Source organism: Phalacrocorax aristotelis, chromosome 18, assembly GCF_949628215.1.
Source record: "Phalacrocorax aristotelis chromosome 18, bGulAri2.1, whole genome shotgun sequence".
NCBI classification, from domain to species: Eukaryota; Metazoa; Chordata; class Aves; order Suliformes; family Phalacrocoracidae; genus Phalacrocorax; species Phalacrocorax aristotelis.
This window is the reverse complement of record NC_134293.1, coordinates 577,116-596,984: the sequence shown is the minus strand read 5'-3', so window position 1 is coordinate 596,984 and position 19,869 is coordinate 577,116. Positions and strand designations below refer to the sequence as shown.

The window sequence follows — 19,869 nt, the reverse complement described above, 5'->3', positions numbered from 1 at the left end:
GCTCGGCTGGGCTCGGCTCACCCGCGGGAGGGGCGGCCGCCGCCCCCCCCCGGGCTGGGCGGAAGGCGCCGGGGCTCGGGCACATGGCCGGGGCCGGCGGGAGCGCGCTACCGGCCGGGGGGCGCCGGGGGGACCGGCGGCGGGCGGTCCTTCCCCGCGGCCAGCCACCTTCCGGGGGCTCGCAACGCTCCCGGGCAGAGCCCGGCGGCCCGAGCCCGGCGGCCCGAGGGGTCCCTCCCGCCGCTGCTGCGCTACTCAATACACGCCGGTAGCCGGAGCCCCCGCCGGGGGAGCGGGGCAGGGTGAGGGCTGGCTGCTCCGCGCCGGCCGGGGGGCTGGGGGCCCGGGTCCTGCCGCCCTCCGCCCGGGGCGGCTGCCCGCGCCCTCCCGCTGCCGCGCTCCCGCGGGGGCAGCGCTTGCTTCCGTCCTGCCACGGTTCTTCCTCGTCCGGCGGTGCCCGCACAGGTGCCCAGGAGCGCTTTCTGGAGGCAGCTGCGTGTCGGTCGTGGCCTCCCGCGGGTCGGGGCGTTGCCAGACGCCGTAACCCCGCCGGCCGCGGCCGCGGGTCGGCACCCCGCGAAGGCTCCGCGGCCCCCTTCTGCTCTGCTGCCTTCGGTGCCAGCTTTCCCTTTGCTGACACCTGGAGCTAAGCGCTTTAAGGGAGCGAATTACGGAGGGAACGTGCCTGCGCTGAATGAACGACTCATTCGAGTAACCTGAGCTTCCCAAGTAAGCCGGCTTGGTCTGCGCCCTCGTCTCTGGGGGGGGTTACGGGGGAAGATGGTGCTGAGCCGGAGCACGGACGTGGTGCTGGTGTTCGTCCTTTCTGTGACGGTTGCTGGAGGTGGAGGGCTCCGCCGGAGCTACTTGTAGGCGGCAGCTGCCTGGTCTTGGGAAGGGACAAACGAGAAGATGGGCTTGGTTGGTGGGACAGGCCGGGAACCAGAGCCACGTCTTAGAGTAACTGGGAAGAAAGGCGTTCTTCTTTTGGCTCCTTTTAGAGCAATGGGCAATTACCAGCTGTCAGCATCTTTTCAAAACTCTTTTATAAACTGCCTGGGGCTTACGGAACTGATGAGTTCTTAATTTTTACAGTAGGCCCTGGTGCGGCAGCCGCTGTCATAACACTTGGGGGTTTTCAGTTTTGGCACTGGGTATAACCCCGTGTTTTAGGGAGGGCTTGTGTAAATACAAATCTCGTCTTCTCTGCCTGGCAGGGAGCAACGGAGTGCTCGACTGCACGTGTGCTGTCCTAACTTATGATGGCATAAAGGGGAGGTCTTTTTTTAAAAAGAAAAAAAGTCTGAATCATAGTATACTAAGGGAGTGAGATATTCCATGTGACTCACAATCCAGGGTGCAATTGCTGTTGTCTTTTGCATAATTAATAGCAAAGAAACTTGTTACTTAGGATGCGTCTTCAGAATTTATAACATCTATAAGAGAAATCAGGTGCCAACAAAATCATTCAAGCCAGGTAGAAGGTTTTGGGTGGTTCTTTTTTGGTTTTTTTTTAGTTTGACCTAAGCCCACTGGAGGAAGGACAGTAAAAAAACTGGGAGTGAAAGAAGCTTAAAATCAGATTAAATGTGGTGTTTCTTTCTACAAATAGGCTAAAACTCTGTGGGTGCCTTTATGCGAAGGAAACACAGTATTAGGCTTGTTCTGGTAGTATTCAGACTTTGGGGATTCTTCCAGTGCTTGTAGTGTTGTGTTGCTTGCGGGCCCTCGCCTTGCCGCGCTGGGAGCTGCGTGCTTTCCAGGAGCCGTACAGAGCCCTTTACCCCCGTGGGAATGGACGGTCCGCACTGGACGCGGGAGAAGCAAACTGCGCCGCGGCTCCCGTGGGAGGGGGAGTGGGTCCACTGCCCCCTCCCCTGGCACTTCTGGGCACTCCCAGCGCGCACAATGTTGGGGATCGCTGGGCTGGAGCACTTGGCCTCCCAGTCTGCAGGAGTGGCAGGTGAGGGACTCTTCACAGGGTGCTCTCAAATAACTAATGCCTTCTGTGGGACAAATCTGTATTTGGGCAAGTGCAACGTGTTGCCGGTGCTGCAACAAAGGGTGGAGGGAGCTTAAAGTATGGCGGATTTTCCTGGGGATGGTGTGTCCTACTGCCCCTTGTAAGGGATGCAAATGTAACTAAATCGCTTGCCCTTTCGTACAAGCTAAAGGACCATTTAGAAAGGCCTATTTGTATGTTTCTAAAACGTCCCTGCGGGGAAAACCGTTTGTGTTGGCTTTGGCTTACCCATATTGATGGAGGTCAAAGGTGGTTCACTTCTCAGAACCGGTCCAAATGAAAACTGAGTAAAAACTGAGTAGGCAAAACAAACAGGCGATTTGTGCGAAGCAGTTTCCCGGCTCAGCTCATTGCGTGAGCACGTCTCTGCCTGCATGACGATGCGATGGCGCAGGGAGAAACGGCTGGGATCAGGTGGGGGTTGCTCCGTTGGCAGCAGCGGTACTTTGCACTGGCGCAGAGCGATTGCAATTACAGCTCGTGTTTGTCTTCCGTCAGGGGCTTTACTGCGTTATGTAGTGCTTTGCTGCTTTATAACCAACTTGCGAGTGACGTGGTTGGGTCTGGTGGGGATCACTATCCCTGACTTCGATAGAAACCGTACGTCTAACCTTCTGTCATCTTTTCTAGTGGATGAGGTTTGCATGGGTTGTCTTTCTGAGAGATTGTAACGTGGTTCTTTTTCTGCCCGCTTTTACTGTGCCTCTGTCTGGGCTGAGTGATCTCTCTGCTGGAAGATACCCTGCAGACTATTTTGTGCCCTCCCCTGCAGACTGTACTCCTTGCTCGTGCAGTAGTGGGGTAGGTGGCCAGCTCTTCCCAGAAAGCATTAATAAGGAGGTAAGCGAGCAATAGAAGTCAATGTGAAAGGCTAGCAAAGTTTGTTATGACAGAAGGCCTGAGTGGGCAAATCTCAAGTGATGGGTTGCAGCTGAGTCATGCTCTGTGGGGGTGGAAGGTCCAGTCGTCTTTAATTAGCGTTAGCATTATTTCAGTGCTCTTCAACACAATAAGAAGCAGCAGGGCCAGTACCTTTCCTGTTTAATATGTACCTTCAGTGTAGTCTGTCCTGTATTAAATTCCTGTACTGGGAGGCGATGCAGGTTGGTGTTTAGAACTCCTGAGGCGCTCGGGCACGCGTGGATAGCTCTCCCGGGCAGCGTGGCTCTTCAGGAAGGCGCTTGGTCACACGCGAATGACCAGCTCGCTGTTCGTCGCCGCGACGCTCGCGCCCCCTAAGCGGTCCGCTGACCTGGGCCCAGCTCGGCCACCGCCCTTCCTGTAATTCACTTAGCAGCTGATAATAAATGGACAGAGATTTTTAGCATTGGGCAGGACCTTTGGAGCGCTAGAGTGTTTGCCTTCTAGGCAGTAAGCTCCTGGAGCTGGATGGTTTGGCAGCCTGCGGTTACTGGAAAGTTTTGTAACCAAACGGGCAGTGTAATTGGTGGTGGCGAAGAATGTTGTGGCAAAACGTGTTCTGATTTTTACCAGGAAATGGATAGTCTGTGAATGAAAAAAAAAAAAAATCCTCCATCCATGCTGTCCCAAACAGATTTCTTTTTTTTTTTTTTTTTTTTCCCCCCATTCCCCATAAAAGAGTTTTATAAAATCCCTGCTAGGCAAAAAGGTGCGTGTGGGCAAAACGACGACTGCGATGGCATTCAGCCTGCTGTTTGGATGCAGGCTGGACCTCATAAGCTATAGCTGTTTTAAAAAGCCATGCCTTTAAATTAGGAGTCCAGTCGTTTCTTTTGGAGGCACTTTTCTGGTAAAAGTTTACCAGGGATGTTTCCCTGTAGCGTTCTTACGTCCGAGCGGAGATCTCGCCCTTACAGAAGGTAAGACAGAGACGTCCCGACCTTTGGGGCGGCGCGCACTGGCACCTGGAGAACAGCCTGCGCGGCGGCTTTGGGACTTGAGGGAACCTCTGCATCCTAGCGGCTGCGTTTCATTAGTTGGAGTGGTCTGCGGTGCCTTGTGCCAGCTGACAGCCACCAGGTGCGTTTGGCCATTTACTAATGAAGAGGAGGATTATTGAAGGGGCTGTAGTTCAACTAGAGACCAGTGCTTGTCAGAGGATTTCAGTGAGCTGGCAATTGCAATTCTTCTTAATTACCGTATCCTCAATATTTTAAGGTTGTCTTTACATCTGTTTTTGTTGCCACCTGCTGCCTGGTCTAGATGGGATATTCCTGTCCAGGAAAGAATCGTCTTTGCTTCAGCGTTATGGCAAACTGAGAACAGCAAAGAGGGCGAGCTCGGCTCTCTCGCTGTGCTTGTTGCTCGTGGCCGAAGGGTCCAGCTAAGTCAACGTCCAGTTATACAATAAGGAGATAGTGATCTGTTTAGCTTTTTAGAAAATTAAATTCTACTGAAGCAGTATGAGTAGAACCACAGAAGTAGGAGGAAAACTATTTTCCGTGCTGAAATATGTCTTTGTATAGTGTTGCGAGTTGAGTTTTTTTTAAACTTGCTAACAGTAACTAATAACTTCTACATTATACAGTCCACACTGAGTCATTGTTTACTCAGGGAAATGACTTTCAACAGCCAGGCTTGTTTGCTAACTTTAATAACTAAAATATGCACTTCCACGCATTATAAGGCAGCACACTATAATCAACATTTTTTAAAAACAAAACCTGCTACGTATTTGCAACGCTGCGCGATGTTGCATCGTAAGTAGTATTTCTGCAGTTCAGGTTTTGATCTGCAGCAAAGGCTGATGTGTCCAATGGTGCAGAAGAGGGAAGGTTATTGCACAAAATTATTGTTGTTTTTTTTTCCTAGAGTTTTATTTAACTTTCCAAATTGGAGACCAGAAAAACTTGTTCTCTGTCCACACATCTTGTTTTAAATAACAGGGTGTCTTTACGCTTAGGATTTTGGAGTCTGTTCAGAATTACCTCTTCTGTATCTTGGGAGGGAAAGCCACACCTTTGCACCAGGAAGCCGGGAATTCTTCCTCTGACAGGACGGAACTTAGATAGCAAACCAGATGTTTCTTTTGCCTTATTTTAGGTGAGCCCTGAAGTTCGCTTGCGAGCAGCTTTCTGCCTTTTCGTGACTCTTTATCTGCTGTTTTCTGGTAGCACGTTATTTTCTGACCGATGTTGCAGGCAGCCTTCTTACCCACCCATTACGTCTGCTGAGGGCGTAACCACCACGGGGTTTGTATACCTGGGTGTGTTTCGGGGTGCTGGGCAGGCAAAGCCGGGTGCCACCGTGCAGCGTAGCGGGGTTTCTCCACAGGTGCATCTGTGCAGGGGTGAATGGGGGGCAGCTAGGCGTGCCGGACTCGCCTGCGAAGGGATGGTGTGGGAAGGGAGTTTGGGCTGTTAAAATGGAACTTCTGAAGATATTTCACATCTTCCTTTTGAATTTATGCATTCCTGAATGTTGTGGTCAGTTCTCTCTCCTTTCCTTCAGAGCTACTAAGTGGTAATTAAAAAAATGCTGCAGCTTGGAAGAGAAGATTCGGAGCGACGTGGTTACTGGAAAAGCACAGTAATGTATAATGAAGAGCTGCTTTTATATCTGTTGCACCTTTCCAAAAACAACAAACAAAAAAGGCACTTATTGAATTTCTCGAGTAAACCAAATACTGCATTTTGAACAGTGTATTCAAAATATATATATTTGATTTATCCTAAAATCACAAGCTTTTTTGGCCACAATTTTGTTTGAAAATAGAAAGGAAAACTTAAGGTCTCATTTGAAAACAAGGGAAAATATAAAATATGTGACTTCTAAAATCCCCATTTTTATTTGTGTGTGCATTTGTTGCTCTTAAAGTTGGAGGAGGGGATCAAAAGCAAGCTCTGCAGGGAAGTACAGAGTGCGTTTTTGTGTGCCTGATCCTAGTGCTCTGTGGGAATGCAGGTGATTTTTAACTTTAATCTCGCTGATTTGTCCAGAAAGCTGGTGGGTAGGAACTGGGAACAGCAGTTTGTGGAGCCGTTAGCAAAGCTAGAAGATCTAGATTTGTTTAAACGAGCATGGGGGGGATTTGCATCACCCCTAAACCTTATGAAAGCCTGGCTCTGAAACTCTGGTTTTTACCATCTTGGAATTTCTCATGTTTCACTTCTGTACCTCCATTAACGCAGTTAGCTGCGCAGCGCTGTGAGAGTCCCGGCAGGATTTGGAGTCAGTGGGAGCGCCAGCACGTTTCCCTGGGCAGAAAATCGTGCTGTTACGGCTGCAGGCCATCTGGGTGGAAGCTAGCTTGTTTCTGGCCAGCGAGGGTGTAGAAGGAGAAGTCAAAGTATGCATGCGCCCATCACGGTGAGACACTTGTGGATAGGGAATTTGCATATTCATAACATTAAGGGATTTGAATATCATGTGCTGCTGAAGGGGTGGGAGTCCGAAAGAAAACTAGAGGCCCAAAACGTGTGGGAGGCCAGAAAGAAGAGTGGAGGCTGAAGAAGGGTGGGAGACCAATAAGAAGAACAGAGACCGAAAAGGAGTGGGAGGCCAAGACGGCATGGGAGGTCGGCAAGGAAAGTAGAGGCCAAGAAGGGGAGGCTGGAAAAGTTTGAGGGCGAGAAAAAGGCGTGGGAGGCAGAAAAGGTTGGGAGGCCAAAATAAGCCTGTATCATAGATCCAACCAGTCCTATTTTGCTCTCCTTTTCCTCTCTGCATCCTCCGGAAGGAGTGGATCCGCCGACTGTTTAGCTGGAGACTTGGCCTTATGAAGTAGCTTAGGGACAAATGCCTGTTATTTTGGCGCACTCGTTATTTCCGTTGGTGCATAGTTTCAGCACTTAACGTTTTGGTTTCCAGCAGAAAGCATTTCTTTAAATTGTTTGAAATGTTGGTTGTTACGGACGTACAGATGAGCAGTAGCGCTGCCTGTCAGGTAGGCGTTGGCTGCCTTAAAACACCATCCTCTAAGATCACCAAAAAGATGTTTCCTCAATTCACAGAAGAAACAGTGCTCTCCTGACTGCTTTTGCAGGGGCTGGAGAAAGCTAGAAGCAGTTGGGGGTAACAGAAGGGATAACGTATGCACTTTAATGAGGCATTTCTAAAACAGGTGTGTTAGAGTCCTTAGAACATTTAAGAGGAACACGTGATGACACAACGATACGAGCACAGTCTCTTCTTTTTGCCCGATGTAATTGAAGGATACACGGGTTGGTGGTTACGGGCCATTTATGTATTTGGGTGAAGCTTTCAGACATCATTTGTCTCAAGTACAAACTAATCTGATTTGAGATAACTGTGTCCTGACACAAGAAGTGTAAAGGAAAGGAGAGCAAAACAGTAAGAAGAAGAGTTGAAGATGGGCGGCTCTTCCTGGAGATCAGCGCGGACAGTGACCACCTTGAAACCTTCCTCGGCTGCGCTGGTGAGAGCTCGCAGAGCAGGGGTGTCTGGTGCTGAGGGCCTGGCAGGTGGCGAGGGCTTCTGTGCTGCTCTGGCAGCTGGGTCATGAGGACACCATGTGAAAAGGAAATGTTGCAAGAGATGTCAGGTTCTGTATGCAAAAAGCTTGCAGAGCCAAAGGGGGTGTTTGATCTCTCTCTCTCTTTACGCTGAAGCCCGATCGGTTGCCAAGTGTCTGTTTCTGCTCTGATGATTCCGTGTCTAGGTCGGGGCAGAGGGGAGCTCCTTCCAACCTTAGGCCTGGAATATATTTACCTGCCAACTGCTGCTATCCAAACCGCTTTCTCAGCTCAGCTTGCGATGGGAGGAAAATTCCTCAGAGTGGCTGAGTGTAGGATGAGAATGTGAACTATGTCCAGGCTGAAGTCCATGGAACTCAAAAGCTGCGCCCATGTAGCTGTTTACTTTTTTTTCTAGTGGCTTCAAAGTTGGCTATTTGTCATTGAATGCATTTTTGCCTGAAATACTAATTGTCTGCCATCAGGAATAGGTAGCCTCTGTGAAAGGACCTGAGTGGAAGAAAATCTGTGTTGCTGAAGGTTGAGCGTGCGCGTCCAGAAAGAAATCTTTTCCGAGCATTTTACAAGCGAGAGATTACTTTCCAAGGAAAAGCCCTGTTGTGACAAACCTTGCTTTTTATTTTGGATAGGCTGGAAAGGTAAATTCTGGTATAAAGGTCTAAAAGTAGCTGTCAGCTTGGTACCTGGCCTTCTGTTCTGAGCAGTGAATGTCTCTGGTTAATCTCTTTAGCACTGTGCTGAGCTTGCAAGAGTGCTTTTGAGGCCATACTTTCACTGGCCCCAAACCAAATTATCTTAATTGCAAACCACTTATCTGTACTGATGGTTAGTCAACACAAATGTGACACAGCGCTCGTTAGAGTAGAAAATCAATGAGGTTTTAGCATGGGCTGGACGGAGATGTGCGGATTGATGGGGAAGGCTGGTTGGCGTCAGTATCTGGCACAGTGACGAGCCTGTGCCCGGAGCCTCCCCGCTCTGCGCTCGCAAGCAGAGCCCGGCATCGTTGGCCGTCGTTTCTAAGGCACCTGCCAGAAAGCGTCGGCTGCTCGCAGTCTCGTGGAGCCGCGGACCCCTGCGTTAGCTAGGCCTGTGTCTGCTGGCGGGTCTGGTGTCACGTACGTACCCGCGTGCATCAAGTTAGGTCACTTGTGTTGCTGATCTCCTGGCTGTGGAACGCCACAGCGGGCAGGCCTGCAGCCTCTAGCGTCATTCCCGGCCTTGCCCTGGAGGCTGCTAGTGGTGATAATACGCACGCGTTGCTTCCCAAGGTTTTAGATGTCGGGAGCTGTGTATGTGTAAAGGGTAGGGGAGGAAGCAGGCAGCCAGCGAGTCTTAGACCTTCACCCACGTCACCCTTAATGAAATGCCCTTTATTGCCTGCCAGGAGGACGTATTCCCCCGCTAAGATAAGCTTATACTGACATGAAATTTTATTTAAGTTGGTTTTGGTGTAGCTCCCCACTCCCTGCCTTGTACCTGCACTAGCATCCATTTCACACTTTGGTGAATCAATTGAAACAAAGTTTGGAGAACAATGATGAAGGAAAAAAACCCACACTTTTCTGTTTGTTCAGTTCTCTGAACTGCCTCAGCACAGAGCTGAACAGGTACCGGTCCCAGGGCAGAGGAGGGAGACAGCCAGGAGCAGCACAGCTGGGGACGGGATGGACTGCAACACACCGGTCTCGCCTGTGTAGGTCAACTTACAGCAACCTGGGACCACACTCTGGCACCTCGGAGGACACTTTCTGTGCTCTTTTCACCTTGGAGAAGTGTCTGTAACATAATGCTGCGGGAATGATGGCTTGTGTAGCCGTGCTCTTCTTACGCTGCTGGGTTTTGACCCTTTGAGTCAGTGGTAGTGAGAAGTTTTAGTTCGCTAGAAGGTTCTGCGGTTGTACTGGGGGACTTTTGTGCCCTGGTGTGTGGGCTGACTGGCACTAAAACCTCCCAGCCTGTGGATGTGGAGCTAGGCCAGCTGTTTGGAACGTAAATGGTAATTAGTCGTCTTATAAGTGTTGGCTTTATTAAGATTTACAAATAGAAAACACTATCTCTATTCCACTTGTTGTAATGGGGATTCCCAGGCTATAATACTCGTTACAGCTCCCGGGCAGTACGGTAACCGTCTGCCCGTGGAGCGCCTGCGTTGCCGTTGCCCATTAACACGGTATCGTTCAGGAACAGGGCAGCGCTGATAACGCTGGCACAGGCAGTCAGGGTAAGCGTGCTTAGTCGCTGAGTCAAGAGAAACCGGTGCCTGCTCTGCCTCTTGCCTATCCGTAGCCCAAGTCAGGGGGCTCCGGCTGGGCATGGGTGTCCGGTGCGTTTTGCTCTCTCCGGGGCCGATACGCCTCTGCCGCTTCCCCTCCTTCCCTCTGCGGCTGTGGAAGGAGGTTGGGAGAGCCAGTGCAGCGAGGGCACCCAGCCCAGCTGGGGATGCAGGGATGCCCACTTTTGCACTGCTCTTCAGCAGCTCTAAAGGTTCCCGCAGGGCCCAAAAGTCCTTCGACTCTTCAGCAAGGTGTATGTGTGGGGTGGTAGGACAAGGTTACGGTGTTGCGGCATCGTGATGTCGTGATCGACGCAGGCAGAAAGGGTAAGGGAGAAGGGATTAGTTTTGCTGCCAAAACCTTTCGTGCGAGAGGTTGGATCTGGACGTGTGCCCTTTCTGGGCATGCTTGCAGGTTCCTGCAGTCTGTAGCTGCTGTTGCTGTCACCACCAGCAGTGGCACCCAAGCAAACAAAATGTGGGAGCGCCATCCTGCAATAGAAACTTCAACAGGCTATTTCTGGGTGGAACCAAAGCTCGGTGTGATTTAGCGGACCGTAGCCTCCATGTGAGGGTAGAAGGCAACCAAAAGTGGTTTGAACTGGGATCCTTTAAAGCATTGTTGCTAACACAGTCATGGGCAGCTGGATTGAACTATTTTGGAGCTTTACTCCTTTTTGATACCGTACTGAAGAGGGTTCATAACAAGCTAAAAAAGCTTGGCGATCGCTAGTGCAAGCTCATATTTTTAGATGCTCTATTGATTTATTTTTTTTTTCCTCAGAAAAGACATATTCTGGCAAAAGGCAACTAAAGAAACAACTTTAAAATGTGTGTACCGAACACAAAGGTATCACCCGGCAGGCACGCCGGAGCAGCAGGGGCAGTAATGGGTTAGCACCTGGATTAGTGACTTTTGGAGTAGTGGGGCTCCAGGGGAGGGTGGTACCTGCATGTAGCTACCCCTGTGACCCAGCAGCTGTTCCAGCAGTTCTCCAGAAGGTGGAATTTGTCGGAAATCCAGACAAGTGTATGCTGCCTTTGTGCTGCCTATCAGAGACACCAAGAATCCTGGGAATGCAGAGGACTCTGAAATTCCAGTTCTGTGTGCTCACGCTTCCCCTCCTCCTCCAGGGGCTAGTGGCAGCAGGGAGGGAGCTCAGGCTTGAACTGCTAAGTCAAAGAAGAGGAATTTGTGAATATATGGCCGATAATGCCCATCGCTCGCCCATCGCTTGCTGTGCTCTGCCGCTCGCCCCCCTCCCCCCCCCCCCCCCCCCCCCCCCCCCCCGTTGTGGAAAGTATGATTAAAGTCAGCCGTTCCGCCCTGACTGCCCGAACCATGCATACATGCATAAATGCCAGATTCTCTTCATTCCAGGCTGCTGACTTCAAGAAGGGCTTGCTCCGACACGCTGGAAATGAGGGCTGGCAGCTTCGTCTGCAACTCAAAGGCTTTATCTTTCTTAGACACTCTTCCTAACGTTTCCCACAAATACTGTTGTGCTGGTGGGAGCTGTTGTGTACCCGGGGCGCCATCGGGCGCTTATGAATAAAGCCCTGCGTTGTGTAACTCTCCCTAGAACAGGCGAGAACTTCACGGAGCAGCTGGCATCAGGCCCATAGGAGAGCTTGCTCTCCTTGCGCTTCAGCCTCATTGTTTGGGGAGCGGTAGGGAGAGTCAGCTCAGCCTTCTGATTCTTTTATCCCCCTACCAAAGGCTGGTGTTCTTCCCTTCACAAAACGTCTCCTGTCCAGCCTTCATCCTCCACTTTGACCCTTTCCATCAGCTGATGATGCATTCATCGCCAGCTTCCACAGCCTATTCCTGCGGCTCATCCCTCGGCCTCTCTCCTCTCTGAGCTGAACTCCTGCCCGGGCATCCCTTCACTTCTTCCCCACTTTGCCATGACAAGCACAAGTCGTTTGACTTCTTGGGTCATTCTGTCTCCACCAGCAGCTTCTGTTTGCCTGATCTTGCCTCCATTATTGCTTCGCTGCAGCTTCTGCTCAGCAAAGGATGCCAGCTGCGGCCACCTGTTAGGGTTTTTCTGCATGCACTTCCAAGCTGTCTGCTAATGCTGCATACGCAGTCTTGCACTCAGAGCATTTGTACTCCCTGAGCTGTTCTGCCTCAATCGATTGATGAACTCGGCCTTCAATAAATGCTTTCCTGGAGTGAAACCTATTTGAGAGATGGAGTAATGGTTCTAGAGAGCGTCTGTGCCAGCAACTGCAAGATGGCCAACCTCTTCTTTGGATGTTGTTCTTATTTCAAAGTGAGTATTGCAGCAAGTGTATTTTTACATTCATGTAATATTTAACATGTGAAATTGAGATAACTTTAAGCTTGATGCACTAAGGCATGCACTCTGCAAAAATGTATCATAAATCAGATTTGAGTAGTCGTTATGGTGCTGGCATGATTTCTGCTTAAAAGGCGATCTTTGATGTCAGCATCACACTGCTTCAGAAGCAGCTTGCCAGTGTAATTTCAGGTTGTGGAGGGCGCGTACATGTGTATATTTTCTAAAAACCGTGAGACCTACCAGTATCAAATGGCTGCCCAGTATGTCACAGATTCCACAACTGACTGTTAGTAGACAAAACTTTTTTTTTCAATCTGGTTTTTGAGGAGGGCGGTTGCCACAGGGGCTGCGGCCTTGGCTTACGGCCAGAATGTTCGTCCTGTGGAGCAGCAAAGGGATCCCACTACTCTCAGCTCCAGATCTTCTCTCCTGACCGCAGGACTGTGCTTTCTGGACACTGTGTGAAAAAGATTGGTGAAACAAAAACTCTCCTTTCCCCTTATCTAGCTTAGTACGTGCCAAGAGCATGCAGCTCTGAAGCAGCCGTGTAAGAGAATTGGAGTCAGTGTTGTAGCGAGGACTGCGAAGAAGAAGTCAGCATGAAGAAGCTCCCATAGCATTTAACTTCCGTGTTTTATTCATCCTGGAGCAAGTGTAATTTAAAGTGACACCTCCATAATTGATGAAGTATCTTTTTACCATTTGTTTAATTACCAGTTTCAATGTCTAGAAAGCAGTGGATCAATAATTTACAGTGATGAACTTCCCGTGTCCCTCTGTTTTTCTAGTTCAGCCGTACAAACAATAGCTCCTGAGACAAACCCTCAAGTTTCGATGCTTTTCTTTTTCTTTGGGTGTCTTAAAAGAGCTTAACCCTTTTTCCTGCCACAGGTGCACTCCGATGCACCAGAAGCTGATGGTGGAGCTCCCGCTGACCACAGTGAAGCGGGGTTAATCTAGGGCTTGCCGTGCACACTGCATCAGCTCTCATCTTTTTGCAGCCTCATCTCATTGCAGAGTGGCAAAGGCTGGGCTTGCGTTGTTGCTACAGGAGCAAATGATGCTGCCCTGGCAATATCAGAGCTCTGAGAACAGAGGATTGAAGCAAAGGAACCAGTGCTGCTGCCTGCATTGTGTGTGTATTTCTTACATTACAGGCTCTGATAACACACTGATTTCCTATGGGAGATACCTGTTCTTGAGACTCCTGGACCCTTCTTTCAGGTTGGAGCTCAGATTCCCCCATGGCCCTGCATCCCTCACCTTCCCCAGGGGGGGCCTAGAGAATCGACGCCGGTCGAATCGGAGGAGGGGAAGTGTTTTCCTCCCGGTGGGATGAGACTTCTGACAGTTCTGTCGCCATCCTGGCTGCCAAGGGCAGTAGGGTTTGCTCAGACAGCATCAGAACAAAAGGTACCCGACTTCCATGGGATCTCCAAGCCCCTGCGCTTCTGGCAGGGTGCGGCCGTGTGTGGAATCGACTCCCACCTCCCCCTGGTAGCCTCAGGGCGGGAGGAGACTGCTCGCTTTCTTGAGGATGTGCTGTTACCTGCATCCGCACACGTGGGCGCTTCCCCTTCTGCCTCTGATTCGAGGGGTGCCGGACCTCATCTTTGACAGAGGACAGAACACTGCAGGACAGCGAGGATTTCTGTTGCTGCCACAACCAGCCGATCGTACCCAAGTAACGGGAGCTGTGGGTATAATGCCAGCGAATTCCTTCAGGGCTCTCGCTGGAGCCGGAGGTCACAGCCCAGGAGAGGTTTTCATTTATAGGGGAGATGTACAGGGTCAGCGGGAAGATGGCTGGGCCTGCCCGTGACTACCTATTTTGTCTGCCTTGGCAGGATTTATGCAGTTTTTCAATCACCCAATGTACTATAAGTAAATCAGAGAGAGAAGGGATTTGGGCTTTGCCACAGCTGGGGAATGAATGTTTCCATTCAGTGCACAGGCCCCTGTTTATCCAGATGTGTAACACGCATTCCTGAGACCACAAAGGAATGGGCTCCTTGCTTATTCTTTAGTGTGTATTTTGTCTTCGCTTTAGATTAAATCTGTGTCCCTGGCAATGCAGAAAATCTTGAATAAGGTACAGAAAATTCAAGAATCGCATCTTGAAAATGCTGTGAGCAGGACAGTGTAGTTCTCCTGAGCGAGCGGGGAGCTGAAACCGTGTCTTGGAGATGACACATTCCTTACTCTCCAAAGGGTGCTTACTAAGTTGCAAGCCAGTGTTTTGTTGTGTTTTTCTTTTTTTTATCACCAGTGTGATTACTTCTTTTACTTCAAGAAAATCCTGATTAATGTAGTGTTGATTCAATAGGAGTATCAATTTTTAAGATGTAGGAAAACAATATTCTGGATCATTTGCTGAGTGCAGGCTGATGCCGGTGGATGTGGGATGTCCTTCTGAAACGATGCCTGTATTTTCCAAGCATCCTGGCACACTTTTGCCAACACGATGGCAACTCCTCGTTAACTGAGGATAGATCTATTTTGGGATAAAAATGCTTGCAATTCACAAAAATATTAAAGACTCTGTTCACTGTGGGGTCCTTGGGGTCCTGCCAGGCTGGTCAGTGGGGGATTACCTCAGAGAGCACCCTTCATCTGGTGGCTTTTACCCTCGTTCTCGGAAGTACCAGGACGGGCGAGGGTAAAGGGAAGCGGCGCAGACACACGCCAGCTGCAGCATCATCTGCCCACGTGCTCCTGTGGGTTGCCAGGCCTCGCGGCTGACACGCTGCCAGATAGCCAGTCTGCACTGTGTCTCTACTTTCCTTTCGTCTGCTTTTGGAAATGGCTCGGGACGTTTCTTTTAGCGCAATCTGGAATTCCTGCAGATCGTTGGATATTGTTGTTTTGGGTTTGTGATCTAGTTTTACTCCGGACTGTTGCTGAAACTCTTTCCTTAAACTTTCCGTAGGGGACTTATGCCATCACAATAAATGCAAAATGCTCTTTGTTCCCTTACAAAGAAGGGTTTGAAAAAAGTTCAGTACCATATGTGTTCCTGAGAGTTTCATTAGAACTTATTTATAACTTTTCACTGTCCCAAAATAACTGCCTGCCTTAGGCCAGCAAAGTCAGTTTGGGATGGGGGGGGGGGGGGGGGAGAAGTGGTGGAAGTACAGATTGTGCCTGTAAACTCTACACTTACAAATCATCAGATTAAAAACTACTCCTCTTGTTCGAATGTCTAAAGCATTGAATGCGCCCTTTCTCTGGGCTCACAGAACTTGGCTCTGCTCGGTATTTGTAGTTTGCTTGCAGCATTGCTAAGTTTGCATTAAAAAAGGGTCACACCCAGAAGGAAAATAAGAACTTGTTTCTCTCAGGTATCACCCGCTTCTGGCAGCAGAAGGAAGCGTCGCCGGCTGGCGCGCTGTTTGTTCTTCCTGAGGAGCCCCAGCCCTTGCGTGGAGCAAACCTGGGACAGGTGCCATCGTGCCGGTCCAGAATGGTGCCCCTAGCATCGTTTCCCTAAATCTGGGGCGCGAATTATACCGACATGTACATCTTCCTGCTACTATAAACCTTCCATACTAAGGATTTTGTTATACCAACAAGAGTGGGGAGCAGGAGTAGTTGGGGCATCACTCGTGTGTGAGCTATTTGATAAAGAAACCCAGAATTTCAGGCAATATATTTCACGTTGGGTCCTCTCTCCTGTGCTTTTCAGGAAAGTTTTAGCCATTTGGCCTTTATTTTTCTCAACTGAAAGCTTGAATATACAAATATAGATGTTACCTGTGCTCCAACCTCCACATAGCAGAAAAGTTAATTTTGACAGCAAACTAGGAGTTCAGCGATAGCTTTATTCTGACTTTATGAAAAGGAAAAGCTTCACATTAACTAAAAGAAACAACTTCATTTGGCTGTTTTGGAGGGAGGTATTTCCTTTTAAACTATTTTTCACAGTACCAAATTGTCTGGGCTTGGGTGTGGTTTGTCTTAATGCAAAACTTCATTGATGAAAGTGGTCAATTAAAAGAAAAAAGGACATCATAGGACAAGTCAGTCAAGTTTAGTTGTTTCCTATAAAGCAGTCTGATATAACAGATAAATCTGTTATTTGGATTTCTGTAAAATTACGTGTCGGCACAAGTAAGAATAATGTCATTCAGGTAGCCTTCCCCAGGCTTCAGATTTAACCCACTAAAGAAAATAAAGCAGCTTAAACTTACTGTTTTGGTATCAGCAGTTCTAAACAGACATTTCCTAGATTTAGAGAAAAATTTTATGATTACCATTGGTGGCGTGGGGGAGACTTGGGATTCTGTCGATATAACGTTAGTGGGGGTGGTTGATCTCTGCTTCCAGACTCCTGGTCTCATACCTGTGATGTGTCTCACTTTTTAGAGCCAAGAAAAATACCTTATTTCTCCTGGAGCAGACTTCTTGAAACTGAAAAAACAACTTACCGACTGCATCCTTTGGCCTGGCATGAAACATAAGTAGAGAAGACGACAGCGTTAGGGTTCAGGGCTTAAAGCTGAGACTTTGTACTGACTTAAATGCACACGGAGCTAGTTCCCAAAACCTTGTTTTTTCCAAAATTAATCAACTTTCAGATACCACTGACCACAAGCAATAGCAGCACAGGCCATCTTTTTGAATTGCTTTATAAATGTTGTGGAACAGTTATTACGTGAGAAAAGAGGCATAAGGGTGTTCAATAGAAACACTTTCTTGTAGTTGGTTTTCTCTAAGAGGCGTAACCACCTATGTTCATCAGTCCTGAAAAAAACCTGCCTGTTGCCTGCACTTGTTTTCCCCCTCGCTGCGCAGGCAAGGATGTGAGATATTTAACTGGACAAAAACTAAAGGTCAGTTTAAAAATCTTCAGGAATCAAGATGTCCCTAAAGATAAGTCAGATGCGAAACATCCTCTCAGGACAGAAGCGCTGTATGCCCTGGAAAGCTTAACACGCCCTTGAGCGCACACCCTTTGCTGGCCGGGTAGCGTGGGAACGAGGGCGAGGAACGAGCAACTGGTGAAGAGCGTACCTGAGAGCCTGGCGACGCTGGCGCGATCCTCTGGGACGCACAGGGAGCTGGAAACCTCAGCCACGTTCTCATCGGGACAGCAAAGCTCTGGGCGCTGAGATGTAGAAGAGGGATTCTGCGGCCAGGACTCTGTCCTGCTGTCTCATCAGTGAGTCTTTCATGAGGGTAGCCTAGATTGCTTTTTTTTTTTAAGGCGCTCAGCGTAACTTTGCTGTGGCAAACCAGCCGTTTCAGCTCAAGGAGGTCTTCCCAGCTAACATGTTGAAAACCTTGGCTGGGATTTGGCCTCGAGTTCCTCGAGAAGCCGGGCAGCCCTGCAGGGGCTGCATTTGTAGACAGAAGGGAGGTAGGATGTAGCGGGGCTGCAGATGCAAAAGCATTTGTACATTTTGTCACGCACATCTATTGCTGTCAGAAAAAGGTCTGGGTGATAAACCTGCCTAGGAATGTATTTCGTACTGATTTCCGTGGCAGCTGTGGGACTGTGTCAGACTGTGTGTGCTCAGCAAGCTTCTCTGCACCGGGAGGTGAGAGCCGCTGGCCTTAGCCGAAGACAAAGCAGAGACGGAAAGATACCCCTCGCTGGGCATCACAAGGAAATGTTCCAGTTCTATCGCTTTATATCACAAAGACCAGGCGAGGTCTTTGTGAGCATTGTTGTAGGAACTCCCTCTCATTTGTGTAAGAAGGGAAATCTGTCTTTAACTGGGCTTGCAGGTTTTGCGCCTGCTGGAGTGATAGTGGAAAGCGTGCATCGGAGCTACGCTTGCAGCTCCGGACTGCAGTCAGTCTGACGGTTTTGCTGAGGCGGGCGCAGCTTGTAGCTGTACGCAACTGTTTGCTGCTGAAACCGTTGGCCTGCGAGACACTAATGCCTGTAATTACGTGGGAACACTTTGGAAATTAAGTGAAAAGGCTCCTTCCACGGGTGCGCGGCATCCGTACAGTTTAAAACAAAGCGGGTAAGAGCGAGCTGTCCAGTTCACCAAATGCAGCAGCAAGCTTGTGCTGCGCGGATCTGCTGCCCGGGGAGGGCAGGCAGGGGAGCTGTCAGCCTGCCTTCTGCAGCAGCACCGGCCACGTCATGCTTTGGGATGTGGCTGTGTCTTTTCCTGCCCTTTCCCTATCAGAGGTGTCCTCAGCCTTGCTTTGCAGGCGCTACTTAAAAGTCTGTTCTGCCTGTCTTTTTCCTCCCATGAAGAAAAGCAAGAGCATGATAGAAAAAGGACGTAGCAGCTCTAATTTGTACCTTTAGTTTTCTCCCTGGGGCTGTGGGAGAGGCCCTGCTCTGCTCGGGGGAGCAGAGTCACGGGTAGATGCTGTCCGTCTCTATGGGGGGAACCTTTGGTTGGCGTGTGCTGCCTTCCCGGAGAACACTGACGCGTGAAGAGCCCCGCTCTGCCGGTTGTGTCCCTCCTCAGTACTCTTGGATGCTCTTCTTCTCCAGACTGCAAACAGTTTAGTGCTGATCTGGCCTTATATAGTAATTTCCTATTATTAGAAACATTTCCTTGGGATCTTGCTCAGGCAGGGAGTAGCAGAGGGAAATCCTGTTTCCTTCATCTAACGTGCAGGCAAAGCACCCGTGGTCACTCTTTCCTTATCTAGTGTGGATAGAAGTTTTTGTTATGATATGCTTCCAATCTTAATCCCTTTCTAACGCTAAGGCTCTTCTCAGAAATGCAGGAAAAGACATTTGAAGGAATAGGAACTATCAGCCGCCAGCATGGGCTGTGAAGTGTCACCTACAGCCTGTAAGTTCTGCCTGTTGTTTCTCAGCCATGTCTTTCTCCCTCAGATTTAGTCGTCCCAAGGCTTTGGAAAACCAATCCCCTGTTTCACGTTGGCTTGTGTGAAAAATAGTACGATGGGGCGTTTCAGCTGGGTCTGCCAAGGAATCTATTGATGGAAAGCTGATGGCCGTTTAAGAAAGAACAACAACTTTACATTAAGCAGGGAGAATTTTTTGGTTTTTGTGCAACAAGAACGTGTTTTTAAAGGGGAGACTGGTCACTGAAAGCACAGAGATACACACGGGCTTCGAACACTTAATTTTTCCTTTGAAAACATTTTTTCCCCTTAAAAGGAAGATGCAGGTCCTGCCACTGGGAGTGACTGTTTAGAAAGTCAGCTGGGAGGAATGCACATCAGCTGAACTGAGTCAGGCTGTTTGTACTAACGGCTCCGTCAAAACGGCTCCTCTTGTTTTTGCCGCAGACTCTGCAGGGGAGCTGCTTAAAACGATTGTATCAAAGCGAGGGCAAAGCGATCGGACTGAATTAACTGCTGGTTTTAAACTCTCCGATACTGAAGTTAGTTCAGCAGTTGCCGCTGGGTGTGGGGCGGGCAGCGTGTGTTTGCAGCACGGGCTCGCCGTCCCGTCGAGCGCCGCGCGAAGGGCGCCGCGGTTACGAAGCGGGGCTTCGTTCTGATGGTCGCTGCCGAAGCCAGTCACCCGTTTCTGTTTCACTGGCTCAGGAGAGAGCAACAACAAGGCAAATTTATCTCGGTTTGTTAGATTAACCCAGTTTTGGTTTTCGCTCGCGTCACAGACCCAGAATTATTGTGTGTGTGCGGGAGCCATAACTAAATACGAGCGCGGCGTATGTGCTTTTTAATCTGCCGTTTCTCAAACGCATCTATCGTCAGAGGTCTCAAAATAGTGAATAGCACTTACAGAGAAAGTGTACAAGTCCAAGGACGGGTGTGCGTCTCCGTCTTTGGTAATCTTCCATTTTTTTGGTAATATTCGTGTTTATTTGTGAAAGACTGAGCTTGGGAAGGAAAGAAGTCTAGCGTTCTCACTGTTGAAGCTTTCTTGAAACAGACAAA

General features: G+C 49.4%; 1 protein-coding gene across 3 annotated transcripts in view; it reads left to right on the top strand.

The window, feature by feature from the left end:
• Nucleotides 1–460: 460 nt before the first annotated feature.
• Nucleotides 461–19,869, top strand: part of MYO1C (myosin IC) — a 56,799-nt gene continuing 37,390 nt past the window's right edge. For 2 of the 3 annotated variants that reach the window (XM_075113340.1, XM_075113337.1), the window contains exon 1: nucleotides 11,806–11,994. In XM_075113340.1, coding sequence (XP_074969441.1) covers nucleotides 11,881–11,994 — 114 coding nt within the window. In that variant the 5' untranslated portion in view covers nucleotides 11,806–11,880. Of the gene's footprint in view, nucleotides 730–11,805; nucleotides 11,995–19,869 lie in introns of those variants that run through there. The other variant, XM_075113341.1, reaches the window with a different exon arrangement.